Source organism: Musa acuminata, chromosome BXJ3-3 (genome assembly GCF_036884655.1).
Source record: "Musa acuminata AAA Group cultivar baxijiao chromosome BXJ3-3, Cavendish_Baxijiao_AAA, whole genome shotgun sequence".
Classification (NCBI taxonomy): domain Eukaryota; kingdom Viridiplantae; phylum Streptophyta; class Magnoliopsida; order Zingiberales; family Musaceae; genus Musa; species Musa acuminata.
The window spans coordinates 33434079-33455614 of NC_088351.1; the positions used below are offsets into that span (position 1 = coordinate 33434079).

The window sequence follows — 21536 nt, forward strand, 5'->3', positions numbered from 1 at the left end:
TATTATATATATATATATATATATATATATTTATATGTTATTGACTTAATGGTAAGGCGATGTATCGACCAGACATCAAGGATAAAGCTTAGTTCAGCCTTTCGTTTACCGGCGGTGACGATACCTCTTCCTTCACCGCGAAGACGTGAACACGCGGCTTCCCGCCCTCTTCCATCGTCGTAGCGGTGAGGAAGTCAATAGCCCCGCGCCGAACCCGGTCCGGGAGCTTATAAATACCTCCTACTCCGATCAATCTCTCTCGCAGAGCAACCCATTCCACCGGCGTCGATCTCTCCCCCGTCCTCCGTCTCCCTCCCCAAAACCTTGGCGTCCGAGTGAGTCATTGGTCGAGGTAAGAGCGACGCCCTCGCGATGATACCTTTCTCGGGATTCTTTCTCCTCTACTCGCTCTTGATCCTCCTGCAATTTTCTTTCTGGGGAGAAAGGTCGCTCTCTCTCACGTGATCTGATGCGGATTTCGTTGCCCGATTTATTCTGTCATTTGTATTCTGTTTAGATCCTCGTTTATCTGGCTTTTTACTTGCTCGATTTGACGTGAGACGGTTCTTGATCTTGACGTTTGCGCGCATGATTTCGTGTTTTGTGGTAGAAAACTGGTACGTTTTGCATGATCGCCATGCGATCGTTGTAGACCCAACTCGAAATCTTGTTTAGAATGATCGGATGAACGGAGAATCCACTATGTTGGTTTGGGGCTTATTTTCTTTAATTAACTCTGCAATTGTTGGCAAGCTTGATTCGCGTTTGTCGATCGAGCATCACGAAGTAAAGGATTCGTTCCACGAGTACTTTTTACACGGTGATACCATCTACATAGCCTTAAGAGGATTAATCATAGCATAGACGGGTTGCTTATGCAATTTGTACCAATTACTATTGTATCTATGCCTATATGTATGGTGATAACAAGCGTATATGCACGTTAATATACTAGCAAGGTGGTAACATGCTTTATGTAAAATGTCTAAAGTTTCACTTGACACCTTTGAAAGAAACTATAGATAATCCTTAGCACCTTGGATCTAATATCATGACCATTTCCAACTTGTTTCTTAACCAATATTGTCATTGAAGAAATGCCAAAAGAAAATATGTTGATGTGTACCTTAGTTGATGACCCCCCCCAAAAAATGAAACAAAATGCAAGAAAGGAGCAGAAAAGAAAATGGATAAATAAATAATTTCCTCAAGTGACCAAATTTCAATTCATATGTCCACTATATATTGAATTGACAATGCAAAGTAGAAGTCTTACGGCAAGAAAAATGTATATCTAGCAAGATGGAATTATAAAGTGTCAAAATTGCAAAAGTGAACCTGCATACTAAGATCACTTTCCAGTTGCAATTTGGCTACTCATATCTAACAAGTTTGCATATCTATGGTGGCTCAGTTGTCAGTGATTTTTTATGGTAATTTGTATTGAGTTTTGTAGCTTTGTTTGGTCCATCTTCTGTTTCCAACTTAAAAAAGTTTTATTAAAGACTTGTAAGCACAAAAGCTTTTCAAAGTCTACAATGCCTTACATATATTTGTTTTTTAGTTGTTTAGCCTCGGTGACAGGGTAGGGCTGTGTAAAGTGACCATGCCCCTACCCACATTGATGAGATCAGAACATCGTGCACTGAGTTTCCATCTTTTAGTTGCTCGGAAAAGATATTTAAAAGGCATAACTCTTGTAATGCAATAACATGTCACCTGCTTTTCTCTATAGAAATATGAGTGAAGAAAATGAGGCTGCATCTGCAGACAATCACCCAGCTCCACAGCTGAATGAAAGGATCCTATCATCATTGTCAAGGAGATCGGTAGCTGCACATCCCTGGCATGATCTTGAAATAGGTTAGTACCTTATGCAAAAAAAGAAGTTACATTTGCATCTTCAAATTTAAACAAAATAATTTTTTTTGACTAAATACTTGTATTTCGTGCAGGTCCTGGTGCTCCTGCTGTCTTCAATGTTGTAAGTGTTCTCTAAGTTCATACCACATAGGAAGTTGATATGAAACAAAATCAAATACCAGGGATGTAAAGATAATGGTTTTACTTGATGCCCAGTATTGAGTTCTTGAATCCTTATCATTAATCAAATGAGGCTTCGTGATGGAGTATACAGTAAATAGAAACGAATTCCAGTACGATTTTCTGTACCTTTGGAGAACAAACATACATAAGTTTCAGTAGGAAAGGGGCTAGAAAAGCACAAAGACCACCAGATGAGAAGTAATGACAATTTTGCCAGACTAAGGCTCTAAAAGAATCAGGAGATTAAAAGGGAGAAATACTGCCGTTGATTTCTCCATCTAGTAATAAATTTTGCATATCTATCTGTCTTGAGAGATTTATGTAAATAAATCCTTTGTTTCTTTCTTTTTCTCGTCCTTTTTATCCTTTGAATTGTTACACTGCGTCACAATATTCTCTACATGTTTCTAAAGTCAGTATTTTAGCATTTGACTTGTTTGATTTGAAGATGTGAAATCTAGTCATTGGTTCTCTTATTAAGTTCACAATAAGTATAGCAATTTGTTTCTTTTTCCTTTGATTGGCAAGATGGGAAGGGGAATTGCATGGCAAGGTGTAGTTCTATGCAGTGCCATTGGAGAATGATGTATTGGAAGAATTGGCTAACTTTTCAGACATATGGGCAATGGATCAATTTTCGCAGGCATCAATATGGATTTGTAAACTTTGCTAGGGGCTTCATCCCACTATGCAAAATTCGTTCTGCAGGCCAAGCTCTCATGTATCAGCATTAGCAGATCCATAGTTAGTCAGTTGTGGTCAATTTTGTGTTTAAGCACAGCCTGCTAGATGTTGCCTGCCACTGTGATTCAGTTGCCCAAAGCTTTCGGGTTCTGGTAGACTGGTTAACCAATCTTCGCTTTCCTTGAGCCCTGTAACATTCTCTCTGTTCTTAACTTGGTTTCAATTTGCATAACTTTGGAAAAAGTTGTCACTACAAGTTCAAACGGATGTTTAAGTAAATTGCATTATATGCACTGGAAGTACCAATTAGTACAAGCAAAATTTGATGTGGAGTGTCAGCACCAATAGGCAGGGAGGTGTCATACTAAAAATGATAAATGTCAAGCATAATTTTCTCTGAGGCTGCAGAAATATGTATGGCTTGTTCAATGATTGGTTAAAGAAGATTGACATGATTTTCAGCTTTTAACTTACTACAGTTTTTTACTTCATATTGTTTTTATTCATCTATTGTTGTCTGTTTGTTCTTACGTTCTTCTATATATAACATAGGTTGTGGAGATAACGAAAGGAAGTAAAGTCAAATATGAACTTGACAAGAAGACAGGGCTGATTAAGGTGTGTTTATCTTCCGTGAACAATCCTCAATACATATGAAACCTACCAGAATATCTACTAAGATTTATTCTAATGTGGTCTCTTTTATATATTCTTCTATTGTAAGATAACATTCTTCTTATAGTATTCAAACGCCCGAAATTTCACAGGTTGATCGTGTCTTGTACTCATCGGTAGTCTACCCTCATAACTATGGTTTCATTCCTCGCACACTTTGTGAAGACAATGACCCAATAGATGTTTTGGTCCTCATGCAGGTTGAACTCTTACTGCTTATAGCCAACTTTGTATCACGCCTGCTGAATCTGAGCTTAATATATTACTGTGAACATTTATTTGATTAGGAACCAGTTCTTCCTGGATGCTTTTTACGAGCCAGGGCCATTGGACTTATGCCAATGATTGATCAGGTGATGATTTGGATATAATTTAAAGTGTGAATATTTTGACTCCAAACTAAAGTGCTACAGCTGGTTTGCCTGGATTTCAGGGGGAGAAAGATGATAAGATCATTGCAGTTTGTGCTGATGATCCCGAGTATCGTCACTTCAATGACCTTAACGAGCTATCTCCCCATCGTCTTGCTGAGATTCGGCGATTCTTTGAAGACTGTATCCTGTCAAATCCATATTTTTCATATTTTTATTAAGCTTCTTGTAAGTTTGCTTTCTCTTTTCCAAGTAGGAATCCATGCCATAATCCTTGATAAACACACTTCAGACAAGAAGAATGAGAACAAAGAGGTTGCAGTCAATGAATTCTTGCCTGCAAGTACTGCTCGTGAAGCCATACAACACTCAATGTAAGCTGGATCAAAATAACATACCAATGAAAATATAGCAAACATGTTTCTCATAGTCAAAACACATTTCCCTTAATATTTCTCAGGAATACTACTATATTTGGTAAAACTCATAGAGAAGAGACCCACTAAAATTTTGACCTTGATAAATTATGTAATAGATCAACCAAGACATTGGTAGGTTAATCTAATTACAGTTGGTGAATACTCGCAGGGATCTCTATGCTCAATATATCCTGCAGAGCTTGCGGCGGTAGAATGGCTGCGCCGGGTTTCATAACTTCTTCCAAATATGGTTAAAATGGAAGCATCTGTTTGACTAAGCTTGTGATTTTGTTGCCTAAATCAAACTTAGGTCAAAGCAACAGATGATCACCTTTGTTGAATTCATTATCTCATTTTTCGTTCAAAGTCAGTGTCTTTTGGTTAAGTTTTTCCCACCCCATTGAGCTGTCGGGATGGATTGAAGCTTTGCAATAAGATATTTAAACTTTTCCTTTGTTTTATGACTTGACATCAATTATTATAATATAAGTAGTATCTTTTTCGGAAATATTTCTAGGATAAGCTGAAAAATTTGAAACTGGCGATTACTATTGCATGATTACCTGTAGGGACATGCAATAGATATTTCATGACATTGTATACAGAGTGAGCTTGACTTCTTTTACATATGTTGGTGCCATCTGATCTTCTCAACAAAATTGTTATACTTCCGCACTAACCTATCTAAAGGTGCAGGGAAATCAGCAACAATAAGACGAAACATTTCCATCGTGTTGTTTACCGAAGCAAAGTCCAAATCCATACCGCCCCACACAAACATTTGCATAACAAAACGCCCATGCCAAAGACACGTTCCCATTGTTCTTTACCAACTCGGCCGGCCATCAAGCCCTCTCCCCGCGGATCCGACGAGCCAACTGGATGTCCTTGGGCATTATGGTAACCCGCTTGGCGTGGATGGCGCAGAGGTTGGTGTCCTCGAAGAGCCCCACCAGGTACGCCTCCGCCGCCTCCTGAAGTGCCGCCACGGCGGAACTCTGGAACCGGAGATCCGTCTTGAAGTCCTGCGCGATCTCCCGCACCAGCCGCTGGAACGGCAGCTTGCGGATGAGCAGCTCCGTGCTTTTCTGGTACTTGCGGATCTCCCGCAGCGCCACCGTTCCCGGCCGGAACCGGTGCGGCTTCTTCACCCCGCCCGTTGCCGGCGCCGACTTCCGCGCCGCTTTCGTCGCCAGCTGCTTTCTCGGGGCTTTCCCCCCGGTCGACTTCCGAGCGGTCTGCTTCGTCCTCGCCATCGATTGCGACGCAACAACTTTGGAATAATTAGGGTTTCGCGATCGAGAAGTGGCCGTCGAAGTGCGGGAACACGGTGTCATGACGGGGTCTTAAATAGGGAGGAAAAAGCGGGATTCCGAAATCGAGGGGTTCGAACTCTTAGGTGCCGCCGTTGGATTGGTTAGGATTCAACGGTTAGGATTCCGTCTAGCGGAAGCACACGGATCGCGATCCGTGGGTCTCACCAATAGGTGCTTGCTAATAAGCAGAGATGATTAGACATTTAGACTAGAGAAGAAGTTACTTTTATTTAGTGCACGGATGCAAATAAGAGCGTGAATATTGTGCTTGGGCATTTAATTATAAATATATCTAGAATTTAGAGGGCCAATAATATATATATATATATATATATATATACTTTTTTGAAAATATTTTTTTTGTTTTTTTCGAAAAACGAAAGATTTACCAACATTCTTTTAATAAACAAGAGATGTGATAGAAGCTAATCAATACTCAACACGTTACATCCAGTAGGCAACCATAGACACATGGTATCTAATAGGTCCTAAATCCCAAACTAGCATGATGGTATTGTTGTGCCACTTAGGCATGTCCATTCGGCTTGATTATAATATGGCATCACGTAAGCATGTATAGTCATCATGACATCCCCCAAGAAAGAAAAAAATGAAATCTCGATGATAGGGGTAATAACGGCGACATGATGTGTCACGACGTCGGCCTCACCTGGGCGCCACTCCGCCCGAGGAGGAGGGCAATAATGCTGACGCGACACGCGCTGACGTCATCCGCTCTCAGACGAAGACTTCATTGTTGTCTGACTCCGCGCGCTTGACCAAAGCAGAGGAGGACGACGACCGATGCTCGCCCATACCCTGCGGCAGTTCGATTCTCCACGCAACGTCAATGGCAGTGTCAGACACCATCAGAGGTACGATCCTGCCTCCCGCAGGCAGGCACATCAGGTAACACTAAACCGTCCTATAAATACCCCCGAGTTCTAAACGACGAGGAGGACACTTCTTCACTAAGAAAAACTCCTTCCACATCATCTAACTTGATCGTCGGAGGGGTCGGGCCGAGCTTCCGACCCGACCTGTGTGCAGGAACGAAGGCGAGGTCTCACCTTCCCGGCGCCGCGGCGAGGCTTCACTCCCACGCTACATCCCACCCGGACTATCGTGATCGGCCACCCCAGCTGCCCCGAGGAGCGCCGCACCAGATCCCCGCGCATTCGGACCCGAACCAAGCCTCGTCGGCCCCGAGGCCACGACATACAGTTGTTTCCCGCAACATTTTTTTGCGCTAGAAGGAGGGCCCCGAATGTCGAGCGATCAGCAGATCCACTCTGGCGAACCCGCAGTCATGGGGTCCTGTCCGGTCAACACCCCAGAAGATCATCCCCCGCGTGATGAACCCCGGGACGAGCGCCCCGCCACAACGTCGGAGCGCTACTGGCGGTTGTTCAACGACCCGGGTTTGTCGCCTCCCGACGCCCCCATCGGCCCGTCGCCTGTTTCGCCTGAAGCCTTCCACGATCTCGCTCACCAAGTCCGAGCACTGGCGGGCATGGTGCAAACTATCATCCCGCTCGTCTCCCGGTTGACGCCCCCACATGCAACCCAGCCTTTGCAACAGCGTGAGCCCCCCGCCCGGACGCACGCGCCACTCCCTGAGCGCCCTATTTCACCTCAAAACCGAATAGCCCAGCTCGGGGACCGAGAGACGGAAGACACGTCGAGTCGCCCAGAGCCTGAGGTGCCATCCGCGGACTCGACGAACACCCTGCGAGTCCAGTTGCACCTCTTCAATCAACGCCTCGACGAAGTACAGCAGGAGGTTCGCAGGTCAAAGGGGGAGCTTGGAGCAGACGGATACCAAGGGTCACCGTTCTGTCACGACCTTAGCTGGAATTGCCTAAGGCGTGAGGCACCCTTGCGGCCAAAGACTCGAAGCTAGCGTGCGTTGCCAAAGTCGCGGGTCACCCGTGCGGCAAAGACGCGAACTTAGCTTGCGTTGCCTAAGTCGCGCTTCGCCCTTGCGATCTTGCTCTGCAAGGATCAGCCACTTTGTAACCTCTCGCAGGTCCAGAAGGACCTGTAAAAGAGAAAGAAAGTTAGATCGAAAGAACGAGCAACGGACAAGTCCCGAAGTCTCGCGAAAAGGGAAGCTTTACAAGCAAATCGTCGAACACCTTGTGTGCACAAGAGAAAAGAGGGAGAGGGAGGAAAACAAGGCTTTCAAGGATGAACGAACAGCTGCAAGCCCACAAACAGCCGCTCACCTGGTCCCAGGCGCAACACCAAGTTCCCGTAAAGGTCACGTGCGAACTTGCGAAAGAGTGTTCAACGCCCGGTATATAACCGAAGCCCCATCCAGCCATGTGCCACCCGGGGGGTTCCTGGGTGCTGAGATGGCTGACATTTTGGTGAGCGGAGGCAGCACTCCGCTCACCTCCCGCGGCACGCGAAAACGGAGCCGTTTTGGGCTGTTTTGGGGCTGTTTTGCTCGGTTCGGTGAGCGATCGCTTTTGCAACGCTGCAGCTTGTTCGAACTTACATATTTACAGCAAAATGACCCAAAACCATGAGAAAACATGCTATCAAGCAGCTGTACATGCGGGTGTGAGCGACGAACGGTTCGTTGAACGGAGTTGTTGCGGGTGCGCGACGACCGTTCGTGACAGTTCGCACTCGAAATACAAGATCAAGTGATTCCACCACACTTCCGGCTCTCATCGTTGGACGCCTATGACGGCGCCATTGACCCCGCGGATCACGTAGCCGCATTTCGCGCCCAAATGGCGCTATACGAAACTTCTGACGCCTTGATGTGCAGGGCGTTCCCAACAACCTTGAGGGGACCGGCCCGCACATGGTACAGCGGCCTGAAGACCGGGACCATCACTTCCTTCGATCAGCTCACCAGAGACTTTGAGCTCAATTTCCTGGCCTACACCCGACCGAAGCCATCCGTGGCATTACTCCTCGGACTCAACCAAAGGGAGGACGAGCCCCTCTCCCATTTTGTGAACCGTTTTACGACGCAGATCCGAGGGCTCTCAAACGCTTACCCCTCTTTATTGATGCAGGCATTCATGATAGGCCTGCGACCTTCCAGATTCCTCCGGTCCCTCGCGAAGCGACCTCCCACTACGGTGCTAGAGATGCTCTAGTGGGCTAACCGATACATCGCAGCCGAGGCCTGGGCGGCCGAGACGAGAAGGGACGACTTCCGACCATGGGCTCCATAAGAGAGGCTAAGCGACCGCGGTGGCTACCCGATGTAGTCCCTGGAAAAGATGTCTAAGCCCTACCTCAGCCTCTTTCGAGTGAAAGTTCAGTACCTACCTGGCTACCTCCCGACTCACGGTTAGCCCCGGCTTAAACCCTTCTGAATCTACTCCTCGGCCACACACTACCGAGCCCCCCCTCAGAGCGGCCCACCCGCTTGAGCGGTGTCTCTCGGCCACAGCCGGCATGCGCCGAGCCCCTCGGCCATATACTGGCAAGCTACCCTCAGAGCGGCTTGCCCGCCTGAGCCGTGTCCCTCGGTCGTAGCCTCCCTGAGCCGAGCTCCTAGGCCGCACCTACCTGCGTCGAGCTCATCGGCCATACACTGCCCGAGTCCATCTCAGCGCGGCCTGCCCGCCTGAGTTATGTCTCTTGACCCGAGCGCGTGATAAACTAGCTCCCAATTGGGAAGGCCCTTACCGAGTGACCGAAGTTGTCAGGGTCGGTACATACCGACTCATGATGATGATGGACCGCCCTTTGCCAAGGACTTGGAACACACAAAATCTCAAAAAGTTCTTTCCGTGAATGAGGACTTGGCAAAAGTCAGAATGGTGTTATAACATCAGAAGACACAAGCAAACAAACTAGGAAAAAGAAAAAGACTGCATTCATTCAGGAAGCACATTACATCAGCAATCAAACACCTGAATGACAAGACAAAAAAGAAAAGGTACAGATACGTCAACATTTATTCCTCAGGAGCGGCGGGGCTATCATCAAAAGGGACCTCGTCCGGTATGTCGACGCTCATATCCCCAGGAAAGGAGTCGAAGGGGTCCTCCGTGACCTCCAGGTCAGGGTGGCACCCCTTAAAATGGGCGAGGGCAATCCGGTACCCGTATTCATATGAGACCCGCCCGGTCCGAACAAGGCCAAGTTGAAAGCCCGAGGAACCTTTGTAGTCCTCGATCAATTTCTTGTCCTTTTTCGGCCTTTGGCGGATATCAGCGTCAAGGGCCTCGGAAGCCCCCCGTGCCTCAGCGCACGCCTCTTCTAGGCGACAGATCAACTCCAGTGAATCCGCCCTCGCCGAGCGAGCTTCAGCCACATACGCCTTCAGATGCGTTTGAAGTTCCATACTTCGTGCCTCAGATGCCTGAAGCTCGGTTCGAAGGCGCGTTGCCTCCACATCCAAATCCGCGGCGCGTTGCTCAACCGCCGCGATCGCCTCAGGACCCCCCCCCCCCCCCAAAGCGGATCTCGTCCACCTGTTTCCGGAGCTCAGCGTTGCGGCCACTCAAGGCGGCGATGACTTGCCCGCGTCACGAACGCGGTCCATCAGCGCCGCGGCGTAATGATTACCCTGCAGACAAACGAGTCAAAAAACTATCCGGGCACGCGCAAACAAAGGGGCGGAATAACGCTTACCCATAGCAGCGACTTAGCAGACTTGCCGAGGAGGACCTCGGAGGGCAGTGTATACAAATCCCGAGCTATGTCGGGATGAAGCCCCCCGCGGACAAAATCGGCGGCTGAATCCCCCTCGGCCCACACCTGACTGCCTCGGGGTGAGGCCTTGCCAGCGGGACACCAGCGGGTCGGAGGCCTCGCCCCACGGGAGACTGCCCACCACCTACATTTGGTAAGGCTCGTCCTCCCCGCCGGTCGGCAGACGACAAAGGTCGTGGACGGAGGGCCCTCGAGGAGCCTCCCCCGCCGCTTCCCTGCTGGTGCCAGCTTCGCCTCTCCCGGGGCTCCCCCCGGCATGGCCCGTCAGCACAATAACGACCCCCGCCGGTTGGACCGCGGCCTCTCCAGAGATTTCGCTTGAGGAAAACCTCGCCTTTTTTCGAGGACGACCGGCCTCGACGTCCACCGGAGCCTCCCTCGAACCAGTCCTTGCCAGGGCCGACGAACGGGGCGATGCGGCCGACGAGGTCTTCCCCCCGCGCAGGGCTTGGAGAACCACCATCTCTGCATAGAAGCACCAACATTGGTCAGGTGACTAGATAATCCCCAAAAGAAACCCCAAAACTACCCCTTAGGGCATACCTCGAGGCACCGGGCTAAGACCCGCCTCGACCAACCACTCCTCGGACATACTCCGGATGGCTCTTGAGGCTAGAAGGATTTCTTTAAGCCTCCGGAGCTCTCGGCGCTCCACGTCGTCCAAGGCTGGGGTAGCATTGTCTATCTCGCGCGCCCACCGGACCCCGAAACCCCAGTCCTCTGAGCGGCTGACGAAAAAGAAGCGCTCCTTCCACCCCTTATTATTGGAAGGGGCCCCGCTAACTCGAAAGCCCGCTCGGGCAGACAGATAGTAGCCCCCCGACCCCTTGGAAAGACGAAAGCAAGAAAGGAAGAGGGACCGGGTCGGGGTGATATTAGCATAGTGGCACTCCCCCAGGAACGCCACGATATATCGCCAAGAGTTGGGCGCCATCTGAGACGGTGAGATGCGCCACCGTGAAATGCAAGAGGTTATGAGGGGGTGCAGGGGGAGGCGCATCTCGGCCTCAAAAGCATCGATGGTGATGGCGAAACCCCTTGGAATTGGATCGTACGCCCATTGGCCGGGCTCAGGAGCAAGGAGAACAAACTCCTCCGGGATGCCGTAGAGATCCCGGAGGCGACTGAGCAATGACTCGCTCACAGTTGAGTCGAGGTCGTGTGGCCACATCAGGTCCTCGAGGGCCCGAGCCGCTTTTTCGTCGGGTGACGAATTGGGATTCGACACAACCACCATTTTTTCGACTTTAGACGAAGAAGAGGACGAAGAGGAGGAGGAAGAAGACACCATCCTTACTGACCTTTAGTGAGAAGAGAAGAACGATCAACGCTAAAGAAACAGTGGAGTCCGAAGCAGCAGAGTAGGAACGGATGGGGAGACCCTTAGGGGGGCTAGCCCCGTGTTACTTATAAACAAGGATCCCGCAAAAACGGCGACCCTTCCTCTCCGGAAGTGCGCTGCGAAGACGCAAACGTCACTTCGCCATAAATACAGCCTAACGTTGCGGCCAACTACAGCGCGGTGCGAAGTACGAAGGCAGTAATCATATCAGCCTCGAAAGCCGACGACTCCCAAAAGAGACGACCCCTTGAGCTTCCCTAGGAAAAAAGCAACCTGGTCGCCCGCGCCTCCTTGGCCGCATGCTGCCCGAGGCCACCTCCTCGGCAACATGTTGTCCGAGGCCACCTCCTCGGCTGCATGATCCCCGAGGCCACCTCCTCGGCTGCATGATCCCCGAGGCCACCTCCTCGGCTGCATGCTGCCTGAGGTCACCTCCTCGCCCGCACACTGCCCGAGACCACCTCCTCGACAACATTCTGCCCGAGGCCGCCTCCTCGGCCGCATGCTGCCCGAGGCCACCTCCTTGGCTGCATGTTGCCCAAAACAACACATGCGCGGTCTGTCTGCCTGCGTCGTGCTACTCGGCCGTATGGCCATCGCGACCATGGCTGCGCGGTCTGTCCGCCTGCGTCGTGATCCTCGGCCGCATAATGCCCGAGACCACACATGCGTGGCTAGCCCGCCTGCGTCATGCTCCTTGGCCCCATGTTCCCGAGACACACCTGCGCGGCTAGCCCGCCTACGTCGTGATCCTCGGCCGCATAATTCCCGAGACCACACCTGCGCGGCCAGCCCGCATGCGTCGTGCTCCTTGGCCCCATGTTCCCGAGACACACCTGCGCGGCCAGCCCGCCTGCATTGTGATCCTCGGTCGCATAATGCCCGAGACCATGCCTGCGCGGCTGCCCGCCTGCGTCGTGCTCATTGGCTCTATGCTCCCCGAGACACACTTGCGCGGCCAGCCCGCCTGCATCGTGCTCCTCGGTTCTATGCTCCCCGAGACACCCCTGCGCGGCCAACTTGCCTGCGTCATGCTCCTCGGCCCTATGTTCCCCGAGACACACCTGTGCGGCCAGCCCGCCTGCATCGTGCTCGTCGGCTCCATGCTCCCCGAGACACACCTATGCGGTTAGCCCACTTGCGTCGTGCTCCTCGGCTCTATGCTCCCGCTTGCCCGAGACGAGCTCGACCTCATGTGGCCTGAGACTACTGCGGCACCAAAGGACAAAGTCATGCCTCGGACTCCCCCCAATTGCAATAACTGACGCATAGCTTCTTCCGGGGGGGGGGGAATATGATAGGGGTAATAATGGCGACATGACGTGTCACGACGTCGGCCTCACTTGGGCGCCACTCCTCCCGAGGAGGAGGGCAATAATGCTGACTCGACACCCGCTGACGTCATCCGCTCTCAGACGAAGACTTCATTGTTGTCTGACCCCGCGCGCTTGACTGAAGCAGAGGAGGACGACGATCGATGCTCGCCCATACCCTGCGGCAGTTCGGTTCTCCACGCAACGTCAATGGCAGTGTCAGATGCCATCAGAGGTATGATCCTGCCTCCCATAGGTAGGCACATCAGGTAACACTAAATCGCCCTTTAAATACCCCCGAGTTCTAAACGACGGGGAGGACACTTCTTCACTAAGAAAAACTCCTTCCACATCATCTAACTTGATCGTCGGAGGGGTCGGGCCAAGCTTCCGACCCGACCTATGTGCAGGAACGAAGGCGAGGTCGCACCTTCCCGGCACCGCGACGAGGCTTCACTCCCACGCTACATCCCACCCGGACTATCGTGACCGGCCACCCCAGCTGCCCCGAGGAGCGCCGCGCCAGATTCCCACGCATTCGGACCCGAACCAAGCCACGTCGGCTCCGAGGCCACGGCATACGGTTGTTTCCCCGCGACACTTAGGTATATGACATCCCCAAGGAGTCTTTTCGGATTCCTTAAGGAATGTAGACGTGAGGGAGAAGCGAGCTCAGATATAATAAACCTTGGTATATGATAGCATTCTGAAAATGGATCAACTTTGTCGCTTGAATTATTTGCGATCATTCTGACACCATCGAGAAGATCAAGACCAAGTAAACAATGACAACCTTAATATTCAGTACACGCGAATAATATAATCTTGTGGGCGATGTGACATAGTACACAGCGGACAATACGGCCTTCGCAGTAACTTCTGCTAAGGGGACCACGAGGCCCGCAAAGTGGACCTTTATTCTTTGACCATAAAAACTTAGACGAGAATAATACCCATGCATCACGTCATATCATGCGTGCAGTCGTACCACAGCGCCGGCGTAGTAAGGAGGTGTCACAGAGGCACGCTGCGGAGCACCACAGTCTCCACGGTGATCCCCGGTCCGAGTCCGCAGAGCACTCCCCACTCCAGCCCCTGGCCGGTCGTCGCCCACCCCTCCGTGGCTGACTGCTTCCTCATCTCGTCCAGCACGAAGAACACGGTGGCGCTCGACATGTTCCCGAACTCTCGCAGCACGCGCCTCGTCACCTGCAGCTTCTTCGGCTCCAGCTTCAGCTTCGTCTCCACGTGGTTGAGGATGGCCGGACCGCCGGGGTGCGCCACCCAGAACAAGGAGTTCCAGTCCGAGATGCCCAACTGTTTGAACGCGTCCATTAGGGCGTCCTCGATGTTCTTGGAGATGATCTTGGGGACGTCCCGGTGCAGGTGGATGGCGAGGCCCGATTCCTTGAGCTGCCCTCCTATCTTGCCTTCGCTCTCCGGCAGCAGCGTCTGTGCCGCTATTGCCATCTCGAAGATCGGTTTCTCGACGCCCTGGATCGGGTCGGCCCCCACGACCAACGCTGCCGCGCCATCGCCGAAGAGAGCTTGGCCGACGAGGCTATCGAGGTGGGCCTCGTCCGGGGCTCGGAAAGCGCTCACGGTGGTGATCTCGACGTTGACCACCAACACACGTGCGCCTCTGTTGTTCTCCGCGAGGTCCTTGGCTACGCGGAGCACGGTGCCGCCGCCGTAGCAGCCGAGGTGGTACAGCATGACCCGCTTGACGGAGGGCGAGAGGCCGAGGAGCTTGACTAGCTGGTAATCCGCGCCGGGCATGTCGACGCCAGCGCCGGAACAGAAGACGAGGTGGGTGATCATGGACTTGGGCTGGCCCCATTCCTTGAGCGCTTTCGCGGCTGCTTCCTTCCCCAAATTGGGTACCGCCTCGATCATGATGCGCAGGCGAGTCTCGAGGGATGGCGCCGTGGGGTTGCGCAGGTTGGGGTTCTGTTCCACGATTTCCTCGGTCAGGTGGGCGTACCGATTCTTCACCGTCGTGCGATCGCCTTGAAACCAGTTCCAAAGATGTCATACATGATATTAGCTTAAAGAAGAACAATGGCGAAGAAGAGAAGAGAAGACGAGAGATGAAACGAGAAAAGGAGGGAGGTCACACAGATGAGCTTAAACTTCTCTTTGAGCTCCTGTTTGTCTTCGCTGCTCGTCATCCTGAAGTAGAAGTCGGCGAAGTTGACCTGGTCGATGACGTTGGGAGGATTAGCGGTTCCGATGGCCATGATGGCAGCCGGGCCATCAGCTCTCTGCTCTCTGCGGATCTCACGGATCTTGCTCGCCGATTGAGCTGCGCAGCTCTGGTCCATTGTTGCCGGCTGATGGCCTCGACAGCTGCGCCGCTGCTGTGTATGTATGTACGTAAGGGAGTTGCCGTGTTGTACGAGTCAGTGACTGCCACACGCTCCTATATATATACACACGCACAAGAGCAAGATGGCGTGCGAACGACTCTTGCATTCACCGACTCACCTCTCATCCGTCAGGCTGCTACGGCAGGAACGGTTAGAAGGCATCGGGCGGAGGATTGCTGCGTACCCAACCTGCAGCTCTCGATAGTGACTGTGCAAAGGCGGCCATCATCGAGACGCAACTAATGGGGATCTGCGGGTGGGCCCCCAGCTCAGAATCCAACCATTTTGCCCACGAGGCGCGGCAAACGGCCACCAAATACTATCTAACCAACCGTCCGTCTCTCCCATGGCAGCCTACCGTATACCAATTGAGGCGATGTAAGGCAGGAGATGTGGGCTCCCGTTAGCCGCTCGTCTACGGTAGAGAAGTGTCTGCATGTACCACTGCTTCAGCAGTTTTTGAGAATTGGTTCCAACATTTGAGGGTCCAAAGTCACTTACGGTGGGTCCTGGCCTCCTCGGAGTTCTGGGGGTGTCAAGTGTGCCTCGGTTCATTTTCAAAACCGTCAATTTCAAATTCCAGGTCAGGTCTTGACAAGAAACGATGTCGCACTGATCAAATTTTTTTTTTTCAAGACTGGTTTTGAATCATAGAAATTAATTTGCAGTGGGAGGAGGCTTGAAGAGCTACATGCAGACTGCCTTGAGGCCTGGAAACCATAAGGTTTGTGAGACTATTTTTATTCATACGAACTTAAAACATGCAGCACATAGATGATTAATCCCTGATGGCACACAGATTGGTTATCAGAAACAAATGAACACCTTCGAAATGACAAACGGTAGGTAGGTAGCATCACGGAAGTGCCTCGAAAAGAACCATCGAGATTAAAAAGATATAACCACATACGAAATTCAATTGCCAGCGGCAGCAATTTAGAAGCATATCAGGTGTAGCAGACAACACAAATAACGAACCACATAAGCGTGTGATACATAGACAGACAGACGCATACAAGGTGCAGACAACAAAATAATGAACCACATAGGCACGATACAGTCTTGGAAAACAAAAATGTGCTAGTGGACGGAGCATCCAATGTGCACGTTGCTTGGAACACATCAGTTCCAGAAATGCATCTTCTCCAACAGTTTGGGTATAAATTTCTGATAAATAAAATAAAATCTTTCCAATCTTGGGTGAAGAAAGAACTTAAACCCGCACATGAGATATATATATGAGACCTGCAGATATCTTTTGAAAGAGTACTAAGTTGGTAACACCTCCAATACATGCATCCCACAGGGTCCAAGAGGCAATTTTTTTTTCTTCTCTTTTTACATCCAAACGGCCTAAAAGGGAGAGATCAGACCCCAAAAAGGATCATAATTTAGGAGAGCAACTCAGGCACTTAAACCTCTGACAGGCAATCCAGGAATCAGGAGACACTACTGGATAAGATAATCAGAACAATGCAAGATACTAGGTATCTCAAAACTCATTGAGAATGATCACAAGGCCAAATTGAACCTGCCAAAAGTTCAACAAAGTATGAGAACTTAGGATGCCAGAATAACTCAAAATTTCGGCAGAAACAATGAAATTTACCAGGTTTCCTTCCCAGAGAAAAGAATATTGGTCAAACTAGTTGCGGTCATCGGAGACAAAACAACCACTTACTTTATATTTATTTCAGGCATTTCTTAAGTGAGAACAATCATTTTCCAAGAGACACCCTTCGATCCCGCTGAAGATCAGAGATCTTACTGACGAGGGTGAATCATTTCATCAGAGGTTCTCCGACAGCATCATCAGATCAACAACATTCCAAATCCAAGACCACGATAAAAGATCTTACCAAACCATATAATCCAACACGGTCAAATGCATAAAGCTTAAAGTACCAAAAAGCAGTAGTTTTTCCATCAAGAACAGGCACTGTATCAAAGCAACATAACATCTGAATGAGTGGTTCCCAAGCCCTGAAGCAGCGATGGAAATAGCATGCCTGACAGATCCAAAGTAGAGAACAGTGAGACGATAATGAAAGCCAGTAATACATTGCCCACTGCCTCCTAAATCAGTTGTAATGATATACTAGCTCCACGGCTGCATAATGACATCAAAGCCAATAATTATTTTGCAAAACCACCAAAGACCAAAGTAATGGTGCAGTATATTCATACCTGTAACAGCAGCAGCAACAGGATCAAGATCTATAGCCACTGCCACCTCCACTAGGGCGTTCATATGGACCAGAGCGTTCACGATTATAACGATCACCTCCAGGACCCCCACGGCTTCCCCCATCTCTGTTCCGATTAGTGAAACGATCCCCATTCCTGTCAGGTCCATATCGGCTATTACCGCCACGACTACCCCCATATCTGTCCTCCCTACCGCCATACCTATCCCCTCGTGCACCATCACCAGAAGGGCATTCCCTAGCAAAGTGACCAGGATTGCCACATTTAAAGCAGTCACCACTGTTTGAACCTCGCCCACCACCACCAAATCCCCGACCACGGCCACGGCCACGGCCGCGATCTCGATCAAAGTCACGCCCCACATCACGATCCCTGCTACCAGGACCTTGTGGTTGTGCTCTTTCCACAGTAATAGATCGTCCATCTAGATCCATTCCATTCATGGCTTCAATGGCATCTTCCATGGCATTCTTGTCATCAAAAGTGACGAAGCCAAATCCACGAGAACGACCAGAAAATTTGTCAACGACAACCTGCGGGTTGCAAGATGCCACAATAACCAAAGAGCATTTCCAAATGAAATATTCTAGTGAACATTGCAGATATAAAGACTAAGCACTAGTTCATAAGCACCAGCAAAAGGACAAACCATAGCTATCAAACTTTTAGCCCATCGGAAATCAATGTAATGTGTAACTTCAGGATTTTCAAAATCCATAAAAAAGTACACCTACTTCTTAAGTATTAAAACAAAAGTCTAAGTGCCATTATCCAAGGTAATATAACGTGGTGATGATTATAAAAATAACATCTTGCTAACACGGCATACTTCCTTTGGTACTGATCACATTATTCGTGTATGTTAGTAACATAATTTGTTAAACTTGCACCATAAACTATCAGGCGTTCACGTAAGGCAAACCGCATTCTGGCAAAGAAACAACATAAAAGAGTAAAAACAAGTAACATGAATTACCATCTTGCTAACACAGCATGCTTCCTTTTGTACTGATCATCATTTATTAACAGTATAAGATTACTTTTGTACCTAGCTACACATTAGTAACATAATTTGTTGAACTTGCACCACAAACTATCATGCATTAAAATAAGGCAACCCGGATTCTCGCAAAGAAAGAACACAACAGAGTAAAAAAAAGTAGAAAAGACACCTAAATAAATTTTTATTCCTACATCTTAGAGATTAGAACACAAATCTAGTACTATTAACAAAAGAAAACACCATATCATAATAACAATGAAAATAATATGCTACAGTCACCAGCGACTGTCTTCATTGTTCATCGTTGATTAACAGTACGGATCATTGCTGTATTTAGACATAAACAACATAATTAGGCGAACCTTTACCTGACTATAGAGCATTCACCGAAGAGACTATGATATACTTAAAAAACGAAAAAATAAGACTTGTATCACAGAGGACCAAACTGTAACATTTTCCTACAAAACAATTACTGTTCATTAATGGAAGAAAAAAGAAGTTAGTACAACATTACAATAGCTAATGAAATTTTTAAGTGAGCAACCAATTAGCAAAGAAAATGTGATGTGGAGAGTAAGAGAGAAAACAAACAGATTTCACATGATCCAGAAAGAGAAAGTGCAAAATCATACAGAATGTTACCTTTGCCTCCACAAGATGGCCAAATTTATGAAATGCATCCTTCAAACCTCCATCAGTTGTCGACCATGAAAGGCTGCCGATAAAGCAGCAGTACTCCTCTGGTTCTGACATTTTCAACTAATAACTGCAATCAAGGACAAACATTGAGGATAAATATAGGATCAGCGACAGGCAGGAAAAAATATCACCATTTGATTCAACAAACTGGTAAGACGATAATAAAAAAAAATCCAAATAACAAACCTGTAAAATCAATTGAAATGAATCATTAATAAAGAAACAATATGGCTCATTTCTATTGCATTTGCAGACAATTGAAATTTCAATCAGATCGGGTTGGCCAAACCAGCCAACATAATGTGACAGCAGCAGTCATAGAGAAAATCCCTCAATAGCATATAATGTCAAACGATATATTGCACACCATGCTAGAAATTATATTTATTTGATTTCTACAAGTTCATAATTATACATGAAAAGCGACAAAAATATATCTCATTTCTAAAAAGAAGGCCCATAAAAAAAGATTTTTTTTGTTTCAAGAATAAAGTATAGTCTAGCAACAAAAATACATTGGAAAATGGTCAACCCTTATCCTCACGCTACTGTCTCAACAATTAATCAGCCAATTTTATAATCAAGACAGCATAAAAGTCTAGCATACAGAAGTTTTTATTACTAATTGAGATAGTACATTCCAGTCCTCTTACAATTTCGCCAAGCAAAAGGTAAAAAGTCAGAAACTTTTCTTACAAGAAATCATATGGTAAATGAGAATATGGAATATCCAGATATTTTCAGTGATGCGAAAATGGAACATGTTCAAAGAAATTGTTCATCTTAAAGAGAAAGGTACAAACACATAATGTGTATCAAAGTCTACAGATTTGGTCAATCCAACCTGTTGAATGGGACAAACAAACAAAGACATTGTCTAATTTGGTCAAATTCTCATGACATCCATGATTTGTCAAACCAATCATAAGTATGTTAGTAGCTTGTCACCTGGCAAATCTACAAGGTTATAACCTAAATCCATATGATTACTCTACATATCCTACTTCTATGATATTGACCACTTTAATCCATAACGAACAACTTAAAAGGGCAATCAGATCAACCATTTAGCCTACTAGAAACTACTGTCATTAAATCATACGTGATGAATGAAATATTTCCCACAGATAGTGCACAACAACGATGGCAACAGGAAAAGGTAATCGTCTATCTTAATATCTAAATCTACAAGGTTGATAACCTAAATCCATATGATTACTCTACATATCCTACTTCGATGATATTGACCACTTTAATCCATAACGAACAACTTAAAAGGGCAATCAGATCAACCAATTGGCCTACTAGAAACTACTGTCATTAAATCATACGTGATGAATGAAATATTTCCCACAGATAGTGCACAACAACGATGGCAACGGGAAAAGGTACTCGTCTATCTTAATATCTGCTGGCTTCAAGATAATGAATAAAGGCCAACTAGGAAAACAATAAGTAAAATGACAGAATCTTAACTTCAGAAAATGCCTACGCCTACAACAAAAGTAAAGTTCTTTAAGACTTACTATCGACCTGATAACCAATTAACAGCCAAAGAAGCAAGAAATACATGTATCAACCAAGCTTTCTAACTTCGCAAGGAATCTTAGGTGCAGAAAAAGAATATATTCATGTTTCATCGAGACCAAGGATAAGGCTAGCGCTTTACTCGGATTCCAGACAGCAAAACCACTAAAACCCTAACCGTACCCGTGAGAAATTGCTGACGCCACTAGCTAATCTTCAGATCTTAACCCCTAAACCGATTTGGAAGGTTTAAATGATTTATCATCTAAGAATACCATCAAAAGAAACATTCGAAGAGAGAAAAAAAGAAGAGGGACCTCCAACTTGAAGAACGACAAGATCTTGAAGCTGAAATTGCCGATAAACGAGAGGAAACAGAGGAGAAAAAGAAATCGAGAATGAAATCAAACTCCTATCTCAGATCTTACCTGAGAGGTCACCGGGCGCCGCAGAGAAGAGGGTCTCAGAGGCAAAGAAGATCGAAACCCTAGAAGACGAGCGCAACAGACCGACCGCTCAATGCCTTAATTGGGGGTCAAGTCCGACGACTTGATCTATAAATAGACCGGCCGCGGCCCCTCGCAATCCGCCCGGTTTATATAACGAGTTCAAATCCGATCAAATCGGCCCGAGTTACAAAGGCATGACGCTGAACCCGTACAGTCCCCATATATATATATATATATATATATATATATATATATATATATATATATATATATATATATATATGTATATATATATATATATGTATATATATATATATATATGTATATATATATATATGTATATATATATATATGTATATATATATATATGTATATATATATATATATATATATGTATATATATGTATATATATACATATATGT

General features: G+C 47.5%; 5 protein-coding genes across 5 annotated transcripts; 2 read left to right on the forward strand and 3 right to left on the reverse strand.

The window, feature by feature from the left end:
* Positions 1 to 123: 123 nt before the first annotated feature.
* LOC135632971 (soluble inorganic pyrophosphatase-like) lies at positions 124 to 4656 on the forward strand. Its single transcript, XM_065141922.1, has 9 exons — positions 124 to 352; positions 1736 to 1863; positions 1956 to 1984; positions 3283 to 3348; positions 3498 to 3605; positions 3693 to 3758; positions 3839 to 3959; positions 4069 to 4150; positions 4365 to 4656. The coding sequence occupies exons 2-9, from the start codon at positions 1740 to 1742 to the stop codon at positions 4405 to 4407; spliced, it is 639 nt and encodes a 212-aa protein (XP_064997994.1). The 5' UTR covers positions 124 to 352; positions 1736 to 1739; the 3' UTR covers positions 4408 to 4656.
* A 250-nt stretch (positions 4657 to 4906) lies between these two features.
* On the reverse strand, positions 4907 to 5522 carry LOC135632972 (histone H3.2). The gene has a single exon (XM_065141923.1). The coding sequence runs from the start codon at positions 5449 to 5451 to the stop codon at positions 5041 to 5043; it is 411 nt and encodes a 136-aa protein (XP_064997995.1). The 5' UTR covers positions 5452 to 5522; the 3' UTR covers positions 4907 to 5040.
* Positions 5523 to 8255: 2733 nt separating this feature from the next.
* On the forward strand, positions 8256 to 8630 carry LOC135632545 (uncharacterized). Its single transcript, XM_065141156.1, has one exon. It carries the CDS (start codon positions 8256 to 8258, stop codon positions 8628 to 8630), a length of 375 nt encoding a protein of 124 aa, XP_064997228.1.
* A 5004-nt stretch (positions 8631 to 13634) lies between these two features.
* On the reverse strand, positions 13635 to 15243 carry LOC108952404 (chalcone synthase 6-4). Its single transcript, XM_018823641.2, has 2 exons — positions 14975 to 15243; positions 13635 to 14864 (listed from the first exon to the last, which is right to left on the reverse strand). The coding sequence occupies exons 1-2, from the start codon at positions 15177 to 15179 to the stop codon at positions 13870 to 13872; spliced, it is 1200 nt and encodes a 399-aa protein (XP_018679186.2). The 5' UTR covers positions 15180 to 15243; the 3' UTR covers positions 13635 to 13869.
* A 1812-nt stretch (positions 15244 to 17055) lies between these two features.
* LOC103979096 (glycine-rich RNA-binding protein RZ1A) lies at positions 17056 to 21250 on the reverse strand. The gene is made up of 4 exons (XM_018823642.2): positions 21093 to 21250; positions 19081 to 19204; positions 17412 to 17965; positions 17056 to 17334 (listed from the first exon to the last, which is right to left on the reverse strand). The coding sequence occupies exons 2-3, from the start codon at positions 19189 to 19191 to the stop codon at positions 17435 to 17437; spliced, it is 642 nt and encodes a 213-aa protein (XP_018679187.1). The 5' UTR covers positions 19192 to 19204; positions 21093 to 21250; the 3' UTR covers positions 17056 to 17334; positions 17412 to 17434.
* Between the last annotated feature and the right edge of the window lie 286 nt (positions 21251 to 21536).

Coding starts and splice junctions, on each gene's coding strand:
- LOC135632971 (XM_065141922.1), top strand. CDS start 1,740: ATGAGTGAAGAAAATGAGGCTGCATCTGCAGACAATCACCCAGCTCCA. Junction 3,759..3,838: donor TTATGCCAATGATTGATCAG/GTGATGATTTGG, acceptor CCTGGATTTCAG/GGGGAGAAAGATGATAAGAT. Junction 3,960..4,068: donor TCGGCGATTCTTTGAAGACT/GTATCCTGTCAA, acceptor AACACACTTCAG/ACAAGAAGAATGAGAACAAA.
- LOC135632972 (XM_065141923.1), bottom strand. CDS start 5,451: ATGGCGAGGACGAAGCAGACCGCTCGGAAGTCGACCGGGGGGAAAGCC.
- LOC135632545 (XM_065141156.1), top strand. CDS start 8,256: ATGGCGCTATACGAAACTTCTGACGCCTTGATGTGCAGGGCGTTCCCA.
- LOC108952404 (XM_018823641.2), bottom strand. CDS start 15,179: ATGGACCAGAGCTGCGCAGCTCAATCGGCGAGCAAGATCCGTGAGATC. Junction 14,865..14,974: donor AGAGAAGTTTAAGCTCATCT/GTGTGACCTCCC, acceptor ACTGGTTTCAAG/GCGATCGCACGACGGTGAAG.
- LOC103979096 (XM_018823642.2), bottom strand. CDS start 19,191: ATGTCAGAACCAGAGGAGTACTGCTGCTTTATCGGCAGCCTTTCATGG. Junction 17,966..19,080: donor GCCATCTTGTGGAGGCAAAG/GTAACATTCTGT, acceptor TGCAACCCGCAG/GTTGTCGTTGACAAATTTTC.